The 27,089-nt window shown below is 36.3% G+C and overlaps 1 protein-coding gene across 2 annotated transcripts in view; it reads left to right on the forward strand.

Moving 5' to 3' along the window:
• The window catches only part of LOC149827537 (lysine-ketoglutarate reductase/saccharopine dehydrogenase bifunctional enzyme), a 118,724-nt gene that overhangs the window by 15,561 nt on the left and 76,074 nt on the right, over positions 1-27,089 (forward strand). For both annotated transcript variants that reach the window (XR_016434912.1, XM_090019446.1), the window contains exons 2-11: positions 308-586; positions 668-754; positions 853-982; positions 1,417-1,590; positions 3,417-3,499; positions 6,936-7,052; positions 7,273-7,348; positions 15,992-16,163; positions 17,205-17,301; positions 17,474-17,640. Coding sequence is in view for 1 of the 2 variants with exons in the window: in XM_090019446.1 (XP_089875572.1) it covers positions 338-586; positions 668-754; positions 853-982; positions 1,417-1,590; positions 3,417-3,499; positions 6,936-7,052; positions 7,273-7,348; positions 15,992-16,163; positions 17,205-17,301; positions 17,474-17,640 (1,352 nt within the window). In the remaining variant the exon portion in view is untranslated. The remainder of the gene's footprint in view (positions 1-307; positions 587-667; positions 755-852; positions 983-1,416; positions 1,591-3,416; positions 3,500-6,935; positions 7,053-7,272; positions 7,349-15,991; positions 16,164-17,204; positions 17,302-17,473; positions 17,641-27,089) is intronic.

The following is a 27,089-nucleotide window of genomic DNA, read 5'->3' on the forward strand; positions in this document are numbered from 1 at the left end:
ATATCTCAGCATAGTAAGTTCCAATAAGTGTAGAATTCTTGGAATTGGATCCTTCTTAAAGATACTTATGACAAGCTTCATCCATAAGATAGATATTTTAGTTTCAGCTCTTGCATTGACTTTGGTATATTTTTGTGGTTGTAAAATAGGATAGCAAATGACAAAACTATTTATGTTGATCACTAAGGAAATTCTCTAAATTATTTCTTCAGCTACAAAGCATTGGTTTTATTGTGACTACATGGATGTAACTGGATGTCACCAAGAATACTGTCTATTTTCTGAATTTTCTTTGACCTATTTCCAGATAATACATCCTTGTTGCGTAGGGTGAAGTATGATTGGAAATGGAGTGGTTGGAATACTGTCTGAGTCTTGTAACATATGGGAAAGGAGAGCTCCTCTTAATCCATCACATTGTGCTCGGCTTCTACATGGTGGCACAGCTAAAAGTGGAGTCAGTCGCATAATTGTACAACCATCCACAAAGCGCATCTACCATGATGCACAATATGAGGATGTTGGTTGTGAAATATCAGATGATCTGTCAGAATGTGGTCTCATATTGGGTATCAAGCAACCGAAGGTGTTAATGCAAAGCATGCTTTGAGGTGCTACAGATCTAATGAGAACAAATTGGCATCATCCTTTCTTTCATTTCTTGCAGATGGAGACAATTTTACCTGATAGAGCATATGCATTTTTTTCCCATACACACAAAGCTCAGATAGAAAATATGCCCATGTTAGACAAGGTGTATCTTTGGACTATTACCAATCATTTTATTTGATATTGTTTTTCATGTGTGTTAAATTGAACTCAAAACAACCTTGCGGATTTCTTGATATGCAGATTCTTGCAGAGCGGGCTACACTATTTGATTATGAGCTTATTGTGGGAGACAATGGGAAAAGGTTGTTGGCGTTTGGAAAGTATGCTGGAAGAGCTGGAATGGTAGACTTTTTAAGTGGACTTGGAAAAAGTGAGTATAAGTAACAATTCTTCATTGCTGACAAGATTTTTTTTTCTGATTATATTATGCATACAAGTGATTAGAACACGTATCAGTACTCTCCAGCTTTATAAAGAACGAGCCCAGCATAGTAATAGATATTGAGTTTCCTTGGAAATAACCAGATTTCTACTAATATCATAGTTCATATTTTTGTCCTTTATAAATTTTGAGATCTGGTTTCGGTGAAGGTGGTGCACTCTGATCATAAAGATAGATAATTCCCAAAATATGGAGTACCAAAAGAAGCAGTGGGGATGAATTTCGGCATCTGACAACAGCTTAAATATAGGAACCAAATGCAGACAGTTGTTTTCAAGGAAATGAAATGCAGACTACTTCATGTTATGAGTTTTCAAATCTCTACTCTGTCAAGTGTTTGACAACTTCTTTGTTGTTTTCAGGATATCTGAATCTTGGATATTCGACACCTTTCCTTTCTCTTGGAGCGTCTTATACTTATCCTACCTTATCTGCTGCAAAGGCTGCAGTTATTGCTGTGGGTGAAGAAATTTCAACATTTGGACTTCCCTCTGGGATTACTCCTATAATCTTTGTTTTCACAGGTTCTGGAAATGGTAAGAACTGAGAAGTGTAAAAGATATTGTTTGTAGAAAATTATGTTTTTCCTACTTAACGTAAGTGGATTATGGATGACTTTTTTTTTACCCTAGCGACCATTTGTTGATTCCGTTATATAGGAAGAACCAGGAATAATTTTGTACCATGCTATATATTTGAACTTCATAGGAAGGAACAAAGTGATCTTTTATTTTTTTCATTGTGTTTTGCTAGAAAGCTTTTCATAGGTTCAAACTAAGTTTGGTATTTAACACACAAGGAGTTGTATCTCAAGAAATTGACAATGGACCTCATTAAGTGGGTCCCAATCCAGATCATTGTGACAAACAAGTTACCATTAGTAAGGTTGCCAAAGGTGTTGCAGCATGATATCAATGAATTCAATCAAGAAGGAAAGCTGCAGCTAAGCAAACAAAATCAGAAACCATGTGATATCAATGAATTCAATCGAGATGGAAAGCTGTATCTAAGCAAGCAAAATAAAAAACCATGTGATATCCTGCAGCTAAGAAAATCAGATGAGAAACCATATGAGATCTCTCAAAGTGGTAGGATAAGCTCAAAATGTTGACAGATAAAAATGAGAGGACGTGTGGATAAGGCAAACCTGAATTCATGCCTACAATTGAGATGAAAATTGTATTTATTCATGATTGAATAATAGAAAGGTGTGTGAAAGGACTTTACCGTGGATGTAGGTTCATTAGAACTGAACCACACAACCTGTTTTGTTTGTGTGATTGTGTTTGCATTTCTGTAAGTCAAGTTTCTTGATGGTAGATATGGAAACTATGGCACCCAGACACTCCATTTTTCCCTCCGTACCAGTGTCAATGCCCCGACACGGCATTTTACCCTCCGTACATACAAGTTTGTATTCAATTTATAATTTATAATTATATTTTCAGTTTATAACTTCATATTTTCAGTATATAATATATACTTTAGATATAGCATATATATTCAGATTATATTCAGTTTATTTTGAATTTATTTTGTATTTATGTGATATTTAATAAATATATGTATATATATAGCTGTGTCTTCATACCCACATTTTTTGAAATTGCTGTGTCGTACCCTCCATATCCGTACCCGTACCCAGGTGACATAGTGTGGAAAACACAGAAATTTAATGATGGGAAATATTGTTTGAAACTGTAGTTTTGTACTAGAGTAGGTAAATGGATATTCTTACCTTGAATTTCTTGATACTATGGACTATTGATTAGCACAGTCCCCCATCAGGAAACCGTACAACCAATAATGTGGTGCATAATCTGGATTCTTCTATCCATCATCATCAGCGTCTGGACAGTCATAGGACAATCATGAGTTATTTGTATTTTCTAAATCTTTTGTTTTCATTCAGCAGAAAAAAATGTGAATAGAATTTAGCCTGTTGGATTTTATTTCAAGTCTAAAGAAGAGATAGAAGTCTTTATGAAGAATCCCAAGAAGTCCATTTTCTCATAACTATTAAATATTATAATTTCTCATCTTTTCTACTGTTCTCTGTGATCCAGCAGAGCTTTCCTAATGAACAATATAATGCTTTATATGTGCAGAATGCTTTATCATAAGATTCCTTATTAATGGTTAGAAAGTACAGTGGTGCTATTAGAAGAGATTGTTTCAGTTCTTAATAGTTCATGACTTCTTTGAAATCTGTTTGTTGTCGATTCACAACTTTATCACCGTATATTTTTAATTTTTTTACCACCATTACTGTTCAAAATTTTAGTGATCAGATCATGATTTGGTATTGTTTTAACATGCGACATTATCTCTTACATATTTAATATATTTTGCTACATTTTAGTTTCTCAAGGTGCACAGGAAATTTTTAATCTGTTGCCTCACACATTTGTGGATCCTTCAAAGCTTCCAGAGCTTTTTAAAATGGTAATTGTGTATGTAAATTTTCTTTGTTATTTTTATCTTCTCTTGTTAATTTAGAAAAAGTTCTATTTCATATTCTTCTCACACCTGTCAATTATAGTATGACATGCCATCTAGTGTAATACCTTCCTATTTAGGGAACTTCAGATGGATCTTTTTGTTTATCCTTGGATTCATGAATGATGGATGTATTGATTTAAAAAATGGGAAACGTGAGAAATTCATACATGCGATCTTCGGTACAGGGTTATTTGTTGTGAGGATGTGTATTTTGAAAAGTCAATCAGTCAAGTTTCCATTGAGAGAGGGATGTGGCAGAGAACAATACGAACCTTTATTCTAGAGAATGTCTGTCTGTTAGTGGATCTTTCATAGTTTCAAAGCTTTGTCTTCCTTGCATAATTAATCAGGACATTTTGATAGTTCAAAATATTAGAACCCGGGTTACCGGAAATGCTCTAGGAGGATGGGAAACACATTACTTGGGAAACCGACAGTTAAAACTACATTTGTGAAATGTTTGAGAAACACTAAAAAATTATGAGAAATGTGTTTCCCATACTGTGGAAAACATGTTGCGCACCTTAAGGGGGCGTTTGATAGTGAAACTTTTGGTTATTGTGTGGGGCCCACACACCCTATCAAACAGGGAAGAAAAAACTCCTTGCTTTTTATTGTTGGGAGGTTTTTCTTCCTGTATTTTTTAGGAGAAAGTCTCCTGGGGTACCCAGTGACTTCCCGCCCCCGCCCCCGCCCCAGATAAAGTTGATCGATATAACTTTATCTTGCAATTAAGGGAAACACATTTTCTTTTTTTGGGAAACGTGCTTCCCTTTTGTAGGCTACAAATTTCTCATGTTTGATTTTATTGTATTGTGTTATTAAGGCTTTTCTTCTTAAATGTTTCCCATTCATGTCCCAGTCATTTTTCCCCATTTCTTGTTTCACATGCACCTGACAGACCTCGTTTCCCTTTTCCATTTCCTTCTTGGCAACCTTTGCTGAAACTGTAGCCATTAACATTTTTGTATAGGAGCAAATTTGTAGTCATTAACATTTTTGATTAGGAGCAAATTTGTAGTCATTAACATTTTTGATTAGGAGCAAATTTGTCTGTTTATGCTTATAGCCTATTTTTGTTATTACTTGTATTTCTAGGGTATTTTTATTCTTTACTTCATGTAATATAGCCAAGGCAATGAAGTTATAGGTTTTAACACTAAGTATTCTTATCTCTGTCTCTTTTTACTCCTATATTGCATAGTTCTGTTATTACTTGCACGTTTTAGGGGTATTTTTGTTGAGATGTTCTTTACTTCATATAATATACTCAAAGTAATGAAGTGATGAGTAAGTTTTGATGCCCTAATTATTCTGAAGAGAATGATCAAGCATTTTTAACAATGGTAATATCCCAAAGATTTTCAATAAGGTGTACTATCAGTAAATGGTCTTTTTCAAAAGAAACATATTTTATGCAAAACTACTTCTGGTACACTTTATAGGATGTGTGGAAAAGAATGCTACACTAGTGTGACCTTCTTGGGCACCTAACTTCCTTTTCATTTTCTATTTTAGAGAGTATAAGTTTAGGTTCTCTTTCGGTGCCATCAATCAAACCCCATAGACCCTTTTTCCATATTTTATGTCTCACTATGGATGCCCACATCACATAGTTAGTATCGTTGAGTCTTACAGAAATGGAGACGACTACTTCTATTTCGTCTTACAATAATGAGAGATAAAAAGAAAGAGAGAGAAGAGATGAGATGAGAAGACAACAAGAATGCTGTTGAAGAAAAACTTTGATGGTGTGCTTCCCAATACAACGATCTCACAAACCGATGCTCCATCAATGTCACAAACCTCCTCTTGGTCTTTTCAAATGAGTCACAAACCAAAAGGTATCAAAGCTCTAATACCATGTAATGAAACAAGAACAAGAGCAACCAAGTGCCTCTTATGAGCTTACAAGAACACAACCACACCACAATAGACCACTAATGGGTCAATGCATATCACCCACACAAGGGTCAAGAGAGAAGAAATAAATGCTCTTTGTATTACAAATGCTTGAGAAAACATTGATGAGATAAAAGGGGAGAACCCCTATTCATAACAAGAGAAAGGGAGAAGGGGGCAGCCCAACGGTCACATTCCAACAGCTAGTTGGAGCTGTCCGTGTTATGTACAGAGAAAAGCTAAAAAATAAAAACAAAAAAATAAAAAACACAGTCAGCCCCTAATGGGCTGACGACTATTACAAAGTAAAATGACCGAAATACCCCTCGATGGGTATTTCGGTTTATATATATGTATTAATATATACATATAGATATAGATAATGCACATACATATATTAGATACACAATCTTAACAGCCTTCCTAGGAAGACTAATAGTGAACACTACAGGTGGCAGAAAGAAATGCAGAAGCTTTTAGCAGAATGATAAAAAATGCACACAACACTAATCGTATGTATGCTCCATTAGGAATCTTATCTCTACCTGTGGTGCCCATTTAGGGAATGCATTGTGAAAATGGGTTGGTACAGTATTTTAATTAGTATTTAAATTTAATTTTATAGATTATTGTTGCAGAGTTTGGTGCTTATTTTGTTACATATTGAATCTACTCGCTTTCTTCAAGGGAAGTTGTGAATCAACATGACCAAATGGCTTTATATGATGCTTAAAAATCCAGTAGATGATTTGAATGTCTCTGAAATTTGCTTAGTCCAGTGCTGTACCAGGATGTCAAGACTAATCCACTGTCAAAAGTCTTGTATGAGGAGCGCACCATGCTGACATAATCTCCAAACTTGAAACGTATTCTAAGATATATGAAGTGGGGCATGCAACTATGTTTTTGCTAATGAACAACAAATTTCTATCCTCGTAAGAAACTTCAGGAAATAAAAATTCTGTTGCACTGCAACATTAGTACTTGTTGATTGTAAGCTATTAAGAAAACTCAGGAAATAAAACTTTGTTGCATTAGTTGAGATTATTGAATATATTGTGAATGTAATTCTAGGACTCTGCTTGCATATACTTGAAAATGGACAGACAAATGATTTGCTCTTGTACATTTCCAAAGTCAATAATGAAGCCCATGAAATAATTAATCATATAATATGAAATGCTTAGGGTTCTTTTTATGACATTGAGATTTGTGAGAAATGAAGTGTACTGAATTTTGTTTTTGTCAGTCTTCTTATGAAGGTTGGGAGATTTTATGTGTTTCAATCATAATTTTATGAATAAATCAGACATAACCTAGACGTTTATGAGGTGCAAGAGTAAAGATGTACTCTTATTCTTTGTTTGTGGTATAAGTTAATTTTTCCTTTGCCTTATTTATGTCTGTTCTTATGATCTTATGAGCAGTCTTATTGACCATATTCAACTAGTCTCATTGCATATTGTTTTTCTTTTAGGATGATAATACTGCTCGACAGTCGCATGCATCAAAGAGAAGCTTCCAATTATATGGCTGTGTTGTAACCTGTAAAGACATTGTTGCAACCAAAGACCCATCAAAATCCTTTGACAAAGTAATCTGTCTCATCCACTCTCTTAGTTGATATCCATCTTAAGAATGGATTCCCTCAGCATGTTAATATGTGACTTATTGACCTCTTGTAACTGTTGCTGACTCTCTCTATAGTTGCCAATATTTCCAAGTGACATTTTGCTCGTGATTATTTTGATTACTTAGCTTGCTGCTTCTACATATGATGTGGCATCATACTAATCTATCTTACTCTTCTATAGGCTGATTATTATGCACATCCAGACCACTACAATCCTATTTTCCATGAAAGAATAGCTCCTTACACATCTGTGATAGGTATGTGAAAAGGTGATCAAGCTAAAAATATAAATTATATAAGGGGTAATTTTGTTAAAGCAACTTGACTCCTATGTTGTATTCTACCAATCTTTACATGTGAATATTTCTATTTACTTGGAATGTGCTTATTGGCGCTTTAATTATTGATGATACTTTAGAATCTCATGGGAAAATATAATAATTTCATAGGTGATAAAAACTCTGACAAGTTCATGTTAAATTATTGGCAAATGTGCATATGACAATGTTAGGTGTACAAGGGAATTTTCACCATTTTACACATGCAAGATAGTTTTGTTATTGCACACATGGGTAGGAGCATGTCGCGAAGTGGCATAGAACCCAAGACACTGCCAAATTGAAAACGAAAGGGACTAAATGCATAAAAATAAATCATTTAGCCAAATACAATGAACAACATATTTGTACATTTGCAAGGACACCAAGAAATAAAATAAAATAAAAAAATTTATTAATGATAAAAATATACAAAATTTATAGTACAACTTCACTGAAAAACACTCATGCCCACATTCACTTTTACACACATCCTCTCAATTGCACCACAAAAATAATGAGCAATATATAGAGGATGGCACCTAATGACTAGTTGGTCATTCAAAAAAATAACCAACAAAACAGAAAATAAAAAATACAAAAATCCCAATGGCTAGTCAAACATGCTGTTAGAGTAAATCCCAATGCCAATGGTTAGTTGGTCATTCAAAAAAATGACCAAAAAACGTAAAATAAAAAATTTAAAAATAAAATAATTTGTCATTTTAATAATGACCAAAAAATAAATAAAAAAACTAATCTAACTTAAAGTATAAATTAAGCATACTTAACCTAAATCCTAAAAGATACACATAAAACATACCTAAATTGAAGACTAAATATACAAAAAGTATACCTTTGGTATACCTTGAATACAAGGATAAATAAAACAAAAAGAAATAGAAAATAAATACCTATAAGTACACTTAGCATACTTAGGTATGACCACAACCTAACATACATATTAACACTCCCCCTCAAACTTACGGTGAACCACCGAAAGTTTGCAAAACAAGACATAGATAGAAACAAAACATGAATGCCACCATTTACAATAAGGTCTTCAAGAGCTTCCGGATAATTAGAACTTCAAACCTTCAATGGAACTTAGCTCAATCCATATCTCCTCTTAGAACCTGTAGACAGAGACAAAGAGAACTAAAAGAATAATCATTACAATATATATATATATATAGTGATCTAAATTACACATGCTAAATGAGTTTGTTTGGCTTTCCTGTGTTTTTTTATGATTCTGACCCCATAGATGCGTTCAGCATGGTGGATTTACAAGAAATTGACACCCTGATAATGTGTTTTCGGTGAAAAAGCAATAGGTGAAGCCTAAAAAATTTATAATGATTTGCGATCGTTGATTTTTTGAACCTTATAATAACCCACCCATGTGTTGGATTCAAACACTTCATGCGAGCTGATCTCTATAAAATCAAGTACTTAGATCACATTTGTACAGTTAGAATTTAAAAATAAATCAAAAGAAGGCCAAAAAATCCATTAGCATGTTCACATCACTCTAGATATATGTATGTATCTATCTATCGTAAAGAATCTCACAAATAATCAAGTTTACTAAGAACTTGACAAGATTATCCACTCGTTAAATGCACTAAGGCATAAATATCATCAAATGCACTAAGGCACAAGACACATGAAATACCGATCTTTATTGAGAATAAATCTCACTACAAAGTTACAATTTACAATGGGGTAATGACCCAATATTTATAGATTGGGAGAAAAGCAAGTAGCCATTGGGTTACCTCCCAATGGCTGGTCAAATAGTCAAACATTGACTTTTAACATTGACTAAAAAATAAAAAGAAAGAAAATGAAAAATATAAAAATGGGAATTACAAAAATGAATTTCATTTACATACTTTATATATATATATATATATATATAACATGTGAATTTCTAACATGTATATGTATTAAACACCCAAATAAAGGAAAACACTAAAAATAACCATTAAGAATCCTTATAAAACATTTTTAAGAGACACGTGAACAAGAAAGACCAAGAAATGAAACCAACCATAATAATATTGGACCTACAACATTAATATGGCCAAGCAAACACATAAAGACATAATAGAATATTACATGAACAATCTAATATTTATAGAAAAGAAATAAATGAGCTATATTTTGAAATCTCCCTCCATAGAAAACAATTTTTGTAATATCGTGTGTTTTTCTATGGTTTTTACATTCAAAAACTGTGAAATTTTGGCTAAGTATTTTATGAGATTGATAGAAATCATGAAAAATATCCTCAAATATAGGTGACGTCAACTGGGTCTGGGCATGGCCAAGGGCCTACAAGACCTAGTTGAGACGAATAATATTTGAGAAAATTTTCATTTTTAGCCTTTAAATTTGAGCAAAATTCATGTTAAATTCAGGCAAAATTTGGAGGTAAAAATCAGGTAAGTATGTTGTTAGATACGCCTCGTAATTCTGAGAACATTGGTATTTTGTTTTTCTGAAATCGGATTACGGTTGGTTCGAAAATCGTGTTTTTTTAAAAATGACCCGCCTATTTTTATCTTTTTTTGGATTGGATCGGATCGGATCGGATCCGAGTTGATATGGATCTTGACATAGATCATGACCCATATTAACCAGAATCTGGTCCAGGTTGGATCCATATGGATTTTGGATATGGATTTGGATCTTGGATATGGATTCGGATATGAAATCCAAGTATATCCAATTTAAAACTTTAAAATCATTTTAAAGGTTAAGTTGAGCAAGAATTCCACTATGAGAGGACTTCCAGAGGGGGGCGTCACCCTCTAGAATATTCTTAAAATTTATTTTTTAATAATTAAATATTAAATAATTAATAAAATATAATAATTAATTAAATTTCAAATATTATTTATTTAGATAAGGTGGAGTTCTACATGAAGTAGAACTCTACCTAGATAGGTTCTCTAGAGGGGGCATCACCCTATAGATAAACCTCTAATTAATTAATATAAAAAAAAGATAATAAGAGGATAATAAGGAGAGGTTAGAGAGATGGGGTTTTACCTTTTGTAGAACTCTACCCTCTATAGGATAAAAACTCTAGAGGGGGTATCACCCTCTAGAGGAATCTTTTAGAGATAAAACAAAAATAAAATAAAATTTCTAGAAAGATTATATAAAGGGTTGGATTTCCCTCTCTCTAGAATCAATATTCTAGAGAGAGAGGGAGCCCAACTCGTGGGAGAGAGAAAAAGAGAGAGAGAGGGAAAAGAAAGAAAGAAAGAAAGAAGAAAAAAAAGATAGGAAGGAAGAAGAAGAAAGGAGGAATCCATCATTCTCACCAAGAATCGGACGATTTTTCGATCCTTCTACTCTTCCAAAATAAGGTATGAGGTTTTCTCTAACTCTTATGGGAAGAAAAGGGTGTAAATCGGGTTTGATGTATACATGTTAGAGTAAAAAGGGAAATATGGAATTAAATACAAAATATATATAAATATGTATAATGTCTATCATATATATATATTGATTGAATCCTTAGTGATAATCGATTTCCCTATGTGCGCAAATGTGGAAATATATGTAAATATATTTCTAGATTTGTCGATACTCATGATTTTAATTTTTACATGAGAAAAAATAATAAAGGAAGCATGTAGATAGATCTTTTATTTGATATTTTGTTTATGCTCATGTGACATGGCATGTAATCTATGGTTACCAAGTGTATTCTTGCTGAATATATATACAACAACAACAACTACGCCTTCATCCCAAAACAATTGGGATCGGCGATATGAACCAAAAAAGAAAATCATTTTGGGTCTTCCACATGAATCCTTCTCCTCCAATCATTTCTATCCAATGCCATGTCCTCGGTGAGATTCAAAGTATTCATATCCTTTCCTATCATCTCCATCCAAGTCTTCTTAGGCCTACCCCGACCTCTTTTAAGTTTTAACCAATATATTTTCCCATTTCTCCATCCTTCTAACTGGAGCATCATTAGGCCTTCGCCGAATATGTCCAAACCACCGTAAATGATTCTCTCTCATCTTATTTTCAATGGATGCAATGCCTACCTTCTTACGTATCTCCTCGTTTCGAATCTTATCTTTTATTGTATTTCCACACATCCATCTAAGCATACGCATCTCAGCTACACTCATTTTTTGAATATGATGTCTCTTGGCAGTCCAACATTTCGTACCATATAGTAAAGTGGGCCTAATTGTCGTCCTATAAAACTTTCCCTTATATATATAGTGTAGGTGTGGTTTTGGATTTGGATACAAATCCAAATCCATTTTAAAAATCTATTTCTACGTTAAATTGCATTGGATTGAGATTGGATTGGATCCAATTCCAATTCAATGCAATTGTGTTGTATTTAGATATTGGTTGGGTCCGTTTGGACCCAAACCCAAAGCTATTCAATGTGAGACTCATTTTGGGTTTTGTTCGGATCTTGGATCCAACATGACCAATCCAATCTGAAATAACAACACCCAAATGATATATATATATTAAATAAATATGTAATTAGATTGAGTTGGGTCCAAATGGGCCCAACCCAATCCGACCTCATTAACCGATTTCCCCTCTCTTAAGATGGTTTGGATCAAGGTTCGACCCACTTAGATTCAACCCAGATCCAAACACTCTAACCGACCCTCTTAAAACAAAGGGTTTAGATCGAGGTTGGATCCAACCCTAATCCAGACACTAGCCGACCTCCACCCCCGACTCTTCCTCTTCATGACAGTCTCTCTCTCGTTCACTCCTCTCTATGTTTATCCCCACACTCCCTCTCATATTCCTCTCTCTCTCTCCCTCTCTCTGCTCTGCCTACTCCACTACCACCACCAAGAGCGTCGTCGTCGCCGCCCACTGCGCAGGTGAGTCCCCTCCTCCCTTTCTTCTTCTTCTTCTACTTTTCTTTTTTTTGCCGTTGGCGACAATTGTAGGGTGAGCTTACGCGGACTGTTTGCCTCGCAGAGAGACGAGCAGAGAATGAGGGCCCTCGATATTAACCCTAATTTTCAGTCAAATGGGGGCTTCGACCCCCATTTGACAAAAAATTTGAGGCGTGTACCCCTCACTTTGAGGCGCGCCTCGCCCCGAGGCGTATGCCTCAAAGCGTATGAGGCGTACGCCTTAGGGTATTTACGCTTTTATGCTGCGCCTCAAGGCACAAAGGCCCTCGCCTTGAGGCGAGGCATGCTTTTTGCCCCTTGAGGCGTGTTTTTAATAACACTGGTCGGCGCACAAATGCTTCGACCCATCATGCTTCGCCTGAAACAGCACGGGCGCTTCAAAGGGAGCTTTGGATGGTTGGATGATCCCTGCTTCGAGCATATCATCTAATTGTTTGCATAATTCCTGCAGCTCAGGAATTGCCATGCGATAAGGAGCCATTGCGGGTCGCTGTGCACCTGGCATTAGCTTAATTTGGTGGTCTACCTCACGCCTCAGAGGTAGGTTCTTCGGCAGTTCGGCAAATATAACATCGCCAAACTCCTTCAATACTAGCGCTAAGGCCTTTGGGACATCTGTGGCTTCTTTCGCCTCGCCTGTAGCACGGATTGTGACAAGAAAAGTCTGGTCACCGCTTTTCATGGGTTGGATCCACTTCATGGATCCAGACTTAGGTCTTAATGGTTTCATGTGCTCTGGATCTCCTCAGAGTTCCATTCTTTCTGAAATATTATGGACCTGGATCAAGTCTACTAAATGAATTCGAGTCCTTGTTATATGCTTTATAAGCTCGGATCCATACTGGATCCGAACATAATAAACTCAGAGATTCAGTAAATCTCGTGAGTGTCAAAGGTACCCTCAAAACTGGGTTTCATGGATGTCGATTTGTGTGGATCTTCTACCAAGATCCAGATCCATAAAGTGTTTGATTACGCTCCAAACCTTTTTAACATCCAAAAGTTCATTGATTTATTCATGGTCGATGAATTTCATAAAAATACTGGAAATGAACACAGAAATTTTGTGGACTTTACACTTCCTCTTATTGATCATGTTCCTTAGCTATTAGCTTGCCTTTTTTTTTTCCTAAATTGGCAGTGAAGTGGTAATTTTCTATTATTCTTTGGTTAGTAAATTAGTTTTAAACAAGTCATGTAATTGATGGGATGTACAAGGTGGAGAGTCTTCATCTTCTTACCTAGTCTATGTCCATTTAGGTACCCTCAAAACTGGGTTTCATGGATGTCGATTTGTGTAGATCTTCTATGAAGATCCAGATCCATAAAGTGTTTGATTAAGCTCCAAACCTTTTTAACATCCAAAAGTTCATTGGTTTATTCATGGTCGATGAATTTCATAAAAATACTGGAAATGAACACAGAAATTTTGTGGACTTTACACTTCCTCTTATTGATCATGTTCCTTAGCTATTAGCTTGCCTTTTTTTTTTCCTAAATTGGCAGTGAAGTGGTAATTTTCTATTATTCTTTGGTTAGTAAATTAGTTTTAAACAAGTCATGTAATTGATGGGATGTACAAGGTGGAGAGTCTTCATCTTCTTACCTAGTCTATGTCCATTTATCTTCTCAGGCTGAATTCATCATGTATTCTGACCATCAACCTAAGATTGCACTATGGCCGTGTTCATTCGGTTGACTTTTCTATTTTGAGCCATTATTTGCAATGGTATATTTTGGGTTCAAGTGCTATTGGTATATTTTGAGCTCTTACAGTAATGATACTAATAAACCCTCTTGTGATCATTGCAAGATGTCTAAGAACGTCCTTTTTCTATCATTAAGTTTATGCTTACTTCATTCTTTGCCTTATATCCATCCAAATGTATATTGCCTACTTTTTGAAGCATCAGTTGAGAAACAGTTGTTCTTACTATTGTATGGGATTAATGGATGGAACATGCACAACAGTAGTTTAGTGATTTTTTTGAAGTTTTGAATTCTGACAGTTTCTAGCATTAAATTTGGTTCATTTTAGGGCGGATTTCAAGTGTCGGGGATGAAGGGAAATTATGTGGCAATTGTTCCTCCTAGTTGCCAAAAATTTATAATTTGGCATATTTTACATGTTTATTGCATGATTTTGGCCCCATGCATCAAGGACATACAAATAAAGTTGCTAAATATTTAAACTCAATATTTTGATATTTTTCACAGACTTTGCATTCCAAACAAATGACTTGAAATTATACCTAATATAATGATGAAAAGATTTTATGACTCTAGGTAATTTAACCCACACCAAATATAATCATCAGTCCTATTGCAGGAACATCCTTTAAACTCTCTCTCTCTCTCTCTCTCTCTCTCTCTCTCTCTCTCTCTCTCTCTCTTTCTCTAGGCACAAACACACGCATATATATTTATCTATATGCCTCAACAAAAAATTTGGTGGACCAAACTGGAACTTTTACTAACCTTCAAATCTGAACAGATCTAATGGTCAGGGATGGCCTTTTCAAAAGGGACCAAAAGTAGAAATTGTAGGTTCCACGCTTCTTTTCTCTTTCCCTTGTTTTGGGTCTCTCTCTCTCTCCAGCAAACATCAACCCACAAACCCACCCCTCCCAACCTCTCATGAACAGCCAGACATTGATGCTTTCCCTGCTCACATTGTCATGGACACCACCCTGCCACCTGTCTCTCTCATTGGCAAGCACTAAGGGAAAGTATTGTGAATCATTAGGTGACAATCATGCTTTGACGAAACCATAAAGGTGGCTGTGAATTTTTATTTGTCCTTTGACATTTGTGTATAATGCCACCATTTAAGTTCTTATGCATTTCTTTTTGCCCATCTTTATTTCATGAAGTAAAAAGACAGCTTGTCAAAGAGTACTATACAAATTATTGATTTGTCAGTTGAATATGGTAGCTGAACTGGTGCTATGTTACACGAGTACAGCTTGAATTGCAAGCACCATTGGTGGTATCCTTTCTCTAATTAGTGCTTCGCCAAAGTGGTAAGATGAAGGTGGTAAAATTTCCATGGCCACTACAAACCAGTGCACTCCAAGGACAGATGTTGTTTCCTTTGGTTTGTATGATGGAAAACACTAAACATGGAGGACCTGAATTTGATGCCTTTATTTATGTTTAAACATGTATCTGTTGGTACATATCAATTTATTATTTCCTTTCATTTTGTTTTCAGGACAGTGTTTTTCTAAAGGGATATAAAACCCTTCTTTTTGCTGAGCATTCTAATTTATGATTGCATTTAAGCTGTTTCTTGAGGACTTCTTTCGGTGTGGTTTTATTTATATAACTAATGTATCTATTTTTTGGTTGTGTTCCATGTTTGTTACACTTGACCAACTTTTATGTTTATGACTGATGCACCTGGCATGGGTCAGGCTCCTACTGGATCTTTTCATTGGCAAAGCTCTGTTACTAGGGATACAAATGGGTCGGATCCAGGATGAAGTTTTTGTAATTTTTGGCTGTTCCTGATCCGATTCTGATCCGAATCCCCATGTATCTGGCTGTTCCAGATCCGAACCGTTTGTATGCCTATCTCTTACACATATAATAGATAATGTCATTTGTGAGATATGGTGATTATGTTTGTAAACTTTTCATATTGCAGTCAATTGCATGTATTGGGAGAAGAGATTTCCTCGACTGCTAAGCACTGAACAGTTCCAAGATCTAATGCGAAAAAGTAGCCCACTTGTTGGAATTTGTGACATCACATGTGATATCAGTGGTTCAATTGAATTTATTGATCAAACCACTTCAATAGAGAATCCTTTCTTCAGGTATCGTACAGCCATGTGTAGTTAAAGAATGCAGTAGCCTATATTTTGGACATGTATTTAGTTTTCAATTTTTGAATAAATTTTCTGTTGTTTGCACATGAGTTGATCTTGATAATATCCATTTTTTTCAACTGAGGCATGAATGTTGTAAATTTTCATTTATTTTGTGCATATATTTCCCTTTCATCATTTGCATTGGAAACTTTGTTGAGTACATCTTTGCAGAAGTTATTATGGGTCTTTTTCTCATTTTCGAAAAGGCTTATGATCTACTTAATTTTGGGTTGCAGTAGCAGATCATACCTGTTTGATTTTTTCATTAAGAGTTACTTGTCTTTCTTTCAGTGCTCCAGTATATGAATTTCATTTATGATACCTTGTAAGTGCAACATAGAAAGTGCAGGGGACTGAATTATGAAAATGAGTGCTTTCCAACCTTGCATGGTGAATGTTGGAGAGCCTGTTGCTGATATTTTCAAACATCAACTTTGTGAGGCCTGCAGTGCCATCTCAATGCTGGCATTTGGGTGCCCCATTGCATGCCCTTATATGTGAGCATAATTTTGCATTAAGATTACATGTGGCCTCACCCATTCACATCAATGTGAAAATAGACACATTTTCATAGCTAGGTTAAGGATGTAATTGTATGCTAGTCTTCAGTGATACGAATTCCCCAACATGCCACCACCTTATGTATTTGGAAATTGGGATTTGTGATGCTGATATTTGCAACTACAATAACTACAGTACATATTTTGATCAAGACGTGTTCATGGCACTGCAAGTCATCAAGCATATCAAGAACACTAAAAGGAAACACTAAGACTAAGCATCATCACTTGGAGAAATTACTATTGTTGTCTACCACCATAGATAACCCATTTTGGATGATTCTTTGTCTCAACAATAAAGGGTGATTTTAGAACTTGTAATACTTTATAAACAAATTTTATTGTCTATATTGCTTGGGTGCATTTTCAGATTATCTTATTTTGAATAAAGCATCCTTATTTGGTTGGTGTACTGTATGATTATCAGGTACAATCCTTTCACAGATTCATATCATCAAGACATGAAGGGAAGCGGTGTAATATGTCTAGCAGTGGACATTCTTCCAACAGAGTTTGCTAGAGAAGTAATAAGAACTTTCCTGGTTCTATTTTTCTATTATTGAACTTATTTGTAGTCAATGCATCTCATACTGTCACTTGAATAACATGTTTGGATATGATGGAATGGCACACCATGTATTGTCACTTGCATAATATGTTCTGCCTCTGATTATTTTTTTTGTCAACATTGTAAAGGCAACCCAACATTTTGGTGATGTTCTCTCCCAATTTATCGGTAGCTTGACATCTACCAAGAATATTTCCAGCCTACCTCCACATTTAAGAAGAGCTTGCATATGTCATGGTGGAGCACTCACCTCTTTGTATGAATATATTCCCCGTATGAGAAATTCTGATTCACTGTAAGGTTCTTAGTCTCTTTGTTATCTTCCTTTTCATTTATCAATTCGTGGCAATAATAGTGTGAATGCTCGGATTTCAATTAACTTATCAGTTTAGGATGCTTGCATCAAGCCTATGTCTCTTAGGTGGGGGGATGGGTGCGGGTACCAAGTTTCTTAAAAATATGGATGCTCAGTTATGGCTATATATATATATATATTTATTTATATGAGAGAGAGGGAGAGAGTAATGAGTAAGTCCTAAACAATCTTATCTCCTAAACGACTCTAAATAGTTTTAAAAGGACAGTTTCGAGTGTTTGCTTAATATGAACTCATAAACGTATTTTCTATAGCTTAGTAGAAAACATGTATTAGATTAGGCATTTTTTGTGTTTAGATGCGAATTTACAGTGATCGAAAATCAATGGCTCATATTGCATTAAAACTTGGCAAAATAGAAATCAAGGTTTCACATTAGATCAATTTGATTCAAAGTATGAATTTTAGTGCATAAGTAGGTTGAAGCTGTGCAACTATGTTTTTTAGAAGCGTTTAGGACAGTTTAGTACATAATCTATCTAGGAGCTGATCATCTCTCATCTCTCTCTCTACATATATATTTGTTTATTTATAAAGAAAAGGTATTTGGTACCCTCGTGGGTAAGGAACCCCTTGGTTGAAACTCATAAGGGAAGGTTATTTTGACAAAATCAACATGGTTAAAATTAGTAGGAATTGACCCTTGGATTGTATTTTCTTGATGTAAAAATATGATCTTTTGAGGGTTAAAAAATTGGTACATTATAGGTGGTTGATATTTCAACCCCTCAAAAATCCAACATACACATTAGAAAAATATGGTCAAGTGCCAATCTGCAAAAAAACACTTTTTCATTAGGGGGTTCCTTATATATATATATATATATATATATATATATATATATATATATATAGAGAGAGAGAGAGAGAGAGAGAGAGAGAGAGAGAGAGCGGATACATGATCCGTGATAAATATGGTACACTTCTAAATGAAACATTTTATTGGATATCTGGTGTTTTTTCCAAATTATCACCATACAGATGTGTTATATATGCTTGTTTTTATAGGAATCAGTTCTGAGAGCATTTGGTTCCGATGCATGGATAGGTTTTATGAGGTTTCAAAAATCAATGGCCTACAATTTTCATAAATTTTCAAGGCTCCAAATACCCTTTTTGCTATCCAAAATGCATGATCCAAGTATTGATTTCTAGTAAATCAATCATGCTGAACAAATCTGTATGGTCAGAATTTTGTAAAAATACCAAAAATGTAATAAAATGTTTCATTTAGCACCATGTCATATTTAGCACTGATATATATATATATATATATATATATATATATATATATATATATATATATATATATATGTGTGTGTGTGTGTGTGTGTGTGTGTGTGTATTGGCACTAATGAAGGTATGAAACTATTGAGTAGAACTCCTTTCTTCAAAATTTTTCAATTTCTTGGTGATCAAATATTACATTTGTGATCTACATGCTTTGTTTAGTAGGGGGTATCTTTTGAATCACTTGATTATGACAAGTAAGCATGTTTTTAAAGGGATTCAAAACTCAATGGCCGACAATGTGCCCAATCTTCACAACTCATCAAATCATGTTTTGTCATTAGAAAAACTCGATCCAAGGATTGATCCTTAGTAAACAAACCATGTTGAACATATCTATATGGTTAGTTGAGTTGATACAGTTTGCACCTATGATTTCTTGCTCAATAGTTCTATACTTTCGTTAGTGCCAAATATCTATACAATCGTTTGTATGTACAAACAACTTAGCAAACTAATTTTTTTTTTGGTCCAAGGAACCCCATGGATATGATCTATATGCTGTTTTTACTTTTGAATCACAATAATCCAACCTGAGTACTGGTTTTCCCGACAGTGCAAAAATCAATGGTTGTAAATGAACCGATTTTTCCCTACTAAAAAACATGATTTTTCATCGGTTAGATTGAGTGAAGACTTGCATCGTGAGATTTCAACTAGATTGTCACTACAATCAATGGTTTAATATTTGGTGCTATTGAAGGCATGAAACTATTGAGCATAAATCACCTTCTTTTCATATTTTTTTGATAATTTTTTTTATTGGACCTTATGGATGTGATCTATGAGGTTTGTTTAGTAAAAATTGAGTTTTGAATCATGTTACATATACGTAGTTTTTTGAAGGGCTTCAAAAATCAATGGCTCATAATGCTCTAAAATTTCACAACTCAAAAAATCATATTTTTAGATTGAATTAACTCTATCCAAGGTTTGATCCTTAGCAAACTAACCGTGGACATTTGTATGGTCAGACTGAGTTGATAAAGGTTGAACATATGCTTTTCAGCTCAATAGTATTGTGCCTTCAATAGCACCAAATATTAACCCTAGAGAGAGAGAGAGAGAGAGAGAGAGAGAGAGAGAGAGAGAGAGAGAGAGAGAGAGAGAGAGAGAGAGAGAGAGAGAGAGAAGGCGGTAGTTGTAACGCCCCAAAATTTCGACTTGTGATTTCAAAAACATTATCGAAAAACCTTTCAAAGATTTAAAGTTTTAACTTTTAAAAACGACATCGGAAGACATTTAGAAAAGAGCACAAGTCAACAATCCTGGGTACGTTAGCTGGAAAACTATCATTCACATGAACAACAACTTAAAGGATTTGAGGAATTAAGGCAATAGATTAAAAATCTGCAGTTTATTACAAAATGAGCATTTTTCCAAAGTTCAATAATCTAAAAAAAAACTCAAAAAGACTCAGAGCCAAGCCGCCAACAGAAAGAAGGTAAATCTTGAGCCATATTGCACCACGCCATCGGCCGTCTGTGAAGTCTACTCCTCACCTGCCCATGAAATGTGTCAGTTTCATAACAAACTAGTAGGTGCACAAACAGATAAGTAGAATGAAAATAAAGCAGGACATTCATGAGATAAGCGATTATTATATTAAAACAATCAATACAATTCTAATCTATTCTAACAAGTGTAACATGTGCAAAGAGCTATTGTTTGAATCATTTCAAGCAGGGTAAGTTTCAATCATCTACAACTATTCAAGAAGATATTCTTTAAGTTTTGATATTAACTCGCCTGTGGGTACGCACAGACGCGAAACGTAGAAACAGCCGAGACCGATCCAGGGGTTTATTATGTCAGGTGTTTTCATTAACCCGGATGACTGATTGAGTCCGCTCCTAAGGGGACGGTCAGTGACCAAGAGAGTAAATCCCCAAAGGCATTCGTGGCCCATGGATGCATCCAACTTCTGCAGAAGTACCTGGGAGTTACCACCTAGGATAATTTATGGTATTCCCAATTCCCCTAACTCCGATGACTGGGGAAGCCGAGTCTTTTGCCCGTGGGGTGGTTGTTAACAACCTGACCATCGGAGTTTTTTGTACCATCCATCCTCTCCCTTGATGAACCATGAAGGTCGAATGGGTACGACGGAGGTTTCTTAATCGCCGCCCTATCCTACATGCTCTCGTCTATTAGACTCACTCGAGCATCTTGCCTGTGAAGGCGAATGGTCACCATTTATGTGATCTCAGCATTGTGCTAAATGTACGCATCGAGGTTGCTACAACCTCATCATCCAACCATCGTAACCCACATGGGACATACTTGTCTAAAAGTACGATCGTACCTTCCTAGAGGTATAACTACGATGAGAGGGCAACATATAAAGTTTTATGATTCTTTTGGTTCATACATGACATGTATTGCTCTTTGAGCAATTGGCCTGTGGAGGCCGACATTATCCCATCTATATCAATAAAGTGTTGAGTTCCCACTTCAAGGTACTCCATGACCTCTCGTCAAATTTATATCATCCCTGCCTTAAGGTTCGGTTATAATAGTAATTGCAGTGAGTTTCTCTCCAGAAATGAGTCTATTCACAAAGTTTACATTAAGTATGCAATTTCAAAAAGAAAAGCATGCAGGACAGACAATCACAAGTCAAGAAGTCCTACAGGTAAACAGGTATACCAATTAAACTACTTGATTCTCTCTAGAATGAGTCTACCCATAGAGTTTACTCTAAGCATGTAGTTTCAAAAGAATCAGAACGAGTAAAACACTGAGTAGCAATTCATAAATTAAATACTTCTTCAGATAAGCAGGTATGTAAAATAACTATTCTATCTCAGGAGTCTTATTTTATTTTATTCATCCAAAATCCTCGTGCGACTTTCCCCTACCTCGGGATGTCGTGCAGCTGCGTGCATCTACGAGTGAAGATGATACGAGGCTCAGGCCACAGAGCCAGAGCGGGGTTCGATGCGATGTCTGCAAAAGTATGAATATTCAATGCTACATTATTTATCATGCGGAGAAATAGAAAGTCAAGCTTGTCGATCGAAAAAGAGAGAGGCAGCAGGGGTGTGCCCCTGTTTGCCGAAATCAGAAAAGTGACAACAGCGGGGCGACAGGGGATGAGCCGCTGTCGAAAGCACTGAGGCGGCAGGGGGTGTGACGCCCCGAAATTTAACCCAAATTTGTAGGATTTTTTTTTTCCAAGCGGAAACCACTAAAAATTCTCGGGTTAAGCATTTCAGAACGATACAGGGAGGTAAAAGCAAACCACACCATTTATTTTCACTTTAATAATAATAAAGTCCAACATCAGAGTTTTCACATTTAGTCTCAAAACAAAATCTCAATCTGAAAGTAAGCAGAACCGCCAGGGAACAAATGGATCAAGTCTCGGTCAGCGCCTCATCCCGCATCGCTCATAGAACTATTCTTCTCCTGAAAATAATAGAAATTATAGGAATTAGACTACCACGTCTAAGTAGGAAAACTGTAATTATTCTTGCAAGTAGATCATGTGTCAGGTGTGTGATGTGGGTGTCGTGGTTGAATTTCAGTCTAAATATAAACACATAAGTAATTCGATGTAACAGCAATAACAGACCTATATAAAAAGGTAAATTATGTAACAGCTATACTTAAGCACAAAAAGCATTTTAGGCATCTTCGCCAATGGAGCAAGTAAGGTATTAAGCAATTAAAGCAGAATTTACACTAACATGAACAACATCCATAATATGAAGTCAATTAACTAATAAATACACAAATTAGGATGTCGTTTCATCATAAGCACTAAATATAAAACATGATGAAAGAGTAAGCAATGGTCTCTTTAATGACTCCCACACAGTGATACCTAACTGTTCTAGTTAGTGTTTATCTTTTCTTATCCCGCGGGTACACACGGGCCAAGGCAACCATCACAGAAGAGAATGTCCGGGGGTATATTATTCAGGGTGGGTTTATTTACCCGAACATTCTAACTGTGACTGAAATCCCAAGGGAGCGGCCAGTGACCGAGAGAAACTCCCAAAGGCCAAAACCAAAACAGGATGCATCCCTCACTTCTGCAGAAGAACAAAAGAACTACCACCTAGGATAAATTGGTAGTCTGGGTCCCCCAACTCTGAGGACTGGGACCAACGAGTCGCTTTACGCTCGAAACCAAAACACGTGTCCCCAGAGTTTTGTACCACTTACCCTCTCTAAGGTAAGCCCAAGAACTGGGTGGGTTAATCTTTTCATCTAGTTAATTCCCCGAAGTATGGGGCCTTTCCCCAACTTCTTTCTACTATCATAGTAGTAGGATTCTCAACCTTAGTCATTCTACCCAGGTGTATATACCAGTCTTAGTCATTTGTCATTTTAATTGCATAACCCACCCACAGTGCTCCGGTGCCTTTAAACCAGTCAAGCACACAATTTATTATTTAATTTCCTTACCAATATACTAGAATCAGACCACCCACCTTCATTAGGTACTCAGCCCGTATCGGGTGGTCCAATCTGTCTTGCCCATTAGGCAAGGTACAGGTCTAAAGATTTCAGTGTTCATCAAGTTATGTGTTGAATCAACATTTAATGTGTAACAACTTCTATGTATGTTCAGCATAATTTATTATCATGTAGGGTCTCAATATGAAAATTCCCCACAACCATGGTAACTACCCATATCTTCAATAGTTAACATGATTTATCATAAGCATGCCATATATCCCAACATAATACATAGACAAAATAGATTAACAGGAATTTACCTAGACAAATTAGGGTTTACATAATGAGAGTGTCAATCGGCCAGCACAAACATGCTGTAATTTTACAGGATGAAACCCTTAACATCTCTCCACATAAATTATGTTATGTTAATCATAGGTTTAAATAATGATTTAGTCAACATAGGCTGATTGTAAACTATGCTACATTCAGCATAACTTTTACAGAATAAAGTAATCAATATCAGTCAATCATAAACTATGATGGTTCAGCATAGCTTTACAGGATAACACATTCAACCTCAGCTAATCATAACTATGATAGTTCAACATAGCTTTACAGACTAAACCATCAACATTGAGCAATAACAAAAATATCAAGTGGCTGGTCAGAATTAACATGGACAACTGATAATCACCAAGCAATAGCTGTGCTAATCGGCCAGCATAAGTATGCTGTATTTCACAGGATGAAACCATAGCATCTGTTCACCTAAATTATATTATGTTTAGCTTAGGTTTTCATAATAATTTAATCAACATGGGCTGATTATAAACTATGCTAAGTTCAACATAACTTTACAGAATACAATAATCAACATCAGAAAATCATAAACTATGATATTTCAGCATAGCTTTACCGACTAAACCATCAACATTGAGCAATAACCAGAATATCAAGTGGATGGTCAGAATTTAATATGGACAACTTGTAATCACAAAGCAATAGCTGTGCTAATCGGCCAGCATACATCAGTACAAGCATGATATAGGTTTCAGAATAAGAAAATATGATATGTTAAACAAGATCTTTCTAAGCCCAATTTGTAATACAGCATTACTAAAAAAAAATTCAGCCTGCATCATCACAAATCTGGAAACAACCCCTCTAAATTTAGTTTTATCCCCTGCTACTTCAAAAATCATCCCTTTACAAAAACTGTGAAACACGGACAGTCCCCTCTTTATCTTTATCTATTTTATTATGATTATTATTATTTTATTGTATGTTATTTATCCCTTTTTTTTTTTTATAATCTGGACCCCCCCCTCTTTGCTAGTCGACCCAATTGGTTTTGGACAACCCACCCCCACCCAATCCATAATCGACCTGAAGAAGAAATTAGAGAAACCCTACCATTATCCGGCGAGGGTGTTGCGGCATCCACGAGAGGGGCAGTCGGTCCGGACAGCACCACCACCGAAAGGGGTCGGCTCTTCTCTTCAAGTTCTCGAGTTGCAGGCCTGCGATCGGAGGAAGAGAGGTAGAAGAGAGTGAGAGAGGGAGAGAGAAGAAAGAGGGTTCGGGGTCCCTCCTTTGTAGGTGAGTAGCCTCCCGAAAAGGAAGGAGCTCCTTCTCCCCACGGCGGCTGCGGTGTGCTCCCCCCACCTCCCATCTCTTTATGTGTTAGGGTTCGGCTGAACCCTAACACCCGTAATCTCAGGGGAGAGGGTTTCCCCTCTCCAAACTTTTATCGGGCAACCCATATCGGGTTGCCCCCCCCCCCTATTAACCCCTCTTTATTTTCTTAACAGGGTGTGGGTCGGATCCGGGTCCGAACCACTACCCGCGATGCTGGATCCGATTGCGGTTTGGATCCGGGTTGCATGGCTAGCAGTGGATCCAAGGGTTGGATCCACTTGGGTCCAACAGTGGGTTTGAAGAAAAAAAATATTATTATTATTTACTTATTTATATCATATTACTAAAATACTCAAATATGCACATTTTCCTTCTGGATCCGCTAACGGATCCCAGGCCCAATTCACGTTAATTAACTAAATATATATATATTTATATATATATATATATATAAATATAATTTCTTTATGTTGCATAAAGTTTGCGGTTATTACATCCTTTCCTCCTAAAGAAGAATTTCGTCCTCGAAATTTACCTGTAGGTGCTTACTTGAAAAGGTTGGGGTACTTCTCCCGCATATTAGCCTCCGGTTCCCACGTGCTTTCATCGATGCCATGGTGTTTCCATCTCACCTTAACGAGAGGAATGGTCTTTGATCTCAAGACTCGCTCACTTCGTTCCAATATCTCCACTGGTTTTTCTTCCATGGTTAGGTCTTCCCTTATATTTACGTCCTCATATTGGATGACATGTGACGGGTCTTCAAGATATTTTCTTAACATAGATACATGGAATACGTTATGTATCTGAGCATACTGGGGAGGTAGGGCTATACGATAGGCCGTTTCTCCAATCCGTTCCAAAATCTCAAAAGGTCCGACATATCTGGGACTCAATTTTCCTTTCTTACCAAAACGAAACACACTTTTGGTGGGTGATACTTTCACAAATACCCTATCCCCCACCTCAAAAGTGAGTTCTCTGCGCCTTTGATCTGCATAACTCTTTTGTCGACTCTGGGCTGTGAGCAGTCTATCTCTTATAATCTTGATCTGTTGGGTGTAATGTTGTAACACGATTGGTGATTCTATCGACCGTTCTCCAATTTCGTCCCAATACACCGGCGATCTACAGGGTCTTCCGTACAGAGCTTCGAAAGGAGCCATGCCGATACTCGCATGGTAACTGTTATTGTAAGCATATTCGGCTAAAATAACATGCTTATCCCACTCACCTTTCCAATCCAGCATACATGCTCGCAGCATATCTTCTAGTGTCTGGATAGTCCTCTCTGATTGTCCGTCAGTCTGGGGATGAAAAGCAGTACTCAGCTTTAGTTTCATACCCAAAGCCTGTTGCAACTGACCCCAAAACCGAGAAGTAAATCGAGGATCTCGATCTGAGATAATAGAAACTGGTACTCCATGCAGTCGAACAACCTCTCTGATGTATAAGTCTGCTAAGCTCTCGAGGGATTGATTTATTCGTATGGGTAGAAAGTGAGCCGATTTGGTTAGTCGATCCACTATTACCCATATAGCGTCATGTTGTTTCCGTGTTTTGGGCAAACCCACCACGAAGTCCATGGTGATTTCTTCCCATTTCCACTGTGGAATCTCCATTTGCTGCATCATTCCACCAGGTTTCTGATGTTCTACCTTGACTTGCTGACAAGTCAAACACTTCGAGACATAACTTGCGACCTCACGCTTCATTCCATTCCACCAATACCCACGTTGTAAATCTTTAAACATTTTCGTGCCTCCTGGGTGTATGGTGTATTTGGACCTATGTGCTTCCCCCAATAGTTCTTCCTTCAACTTGGGATCACTAGGGACCCAAAGTCGCTTTTTCATCCAAATACTGCCATCTTCCTTGAGTGAGAAATGTGACTTCCCTTGTTGGGCTAGTGACTTCAATTTCTCATATTGGGGATCCTCTTTTTGACCTTCAATAATCTTTGTAAGGATCTCCGGATGAGCAGATAAATTAGATAACTTGATACTCCCCACGACATCTGAAAACGG

Source organism: Nuphar pumila, chromosome 10, assembly GCF_984573655.1.
Source record: "Nuphar pumila chromosome 10, dmNupPumi1.hap1.1, whole genome shotgun sequence".
NCBI classification, from domain to species: Eukaryota; Viridiplantae; Streptophyta; class Magnoliopsida; order Nymphaeales; family Nymphaeaceae; genus Nuphar; species Nuphar pumila.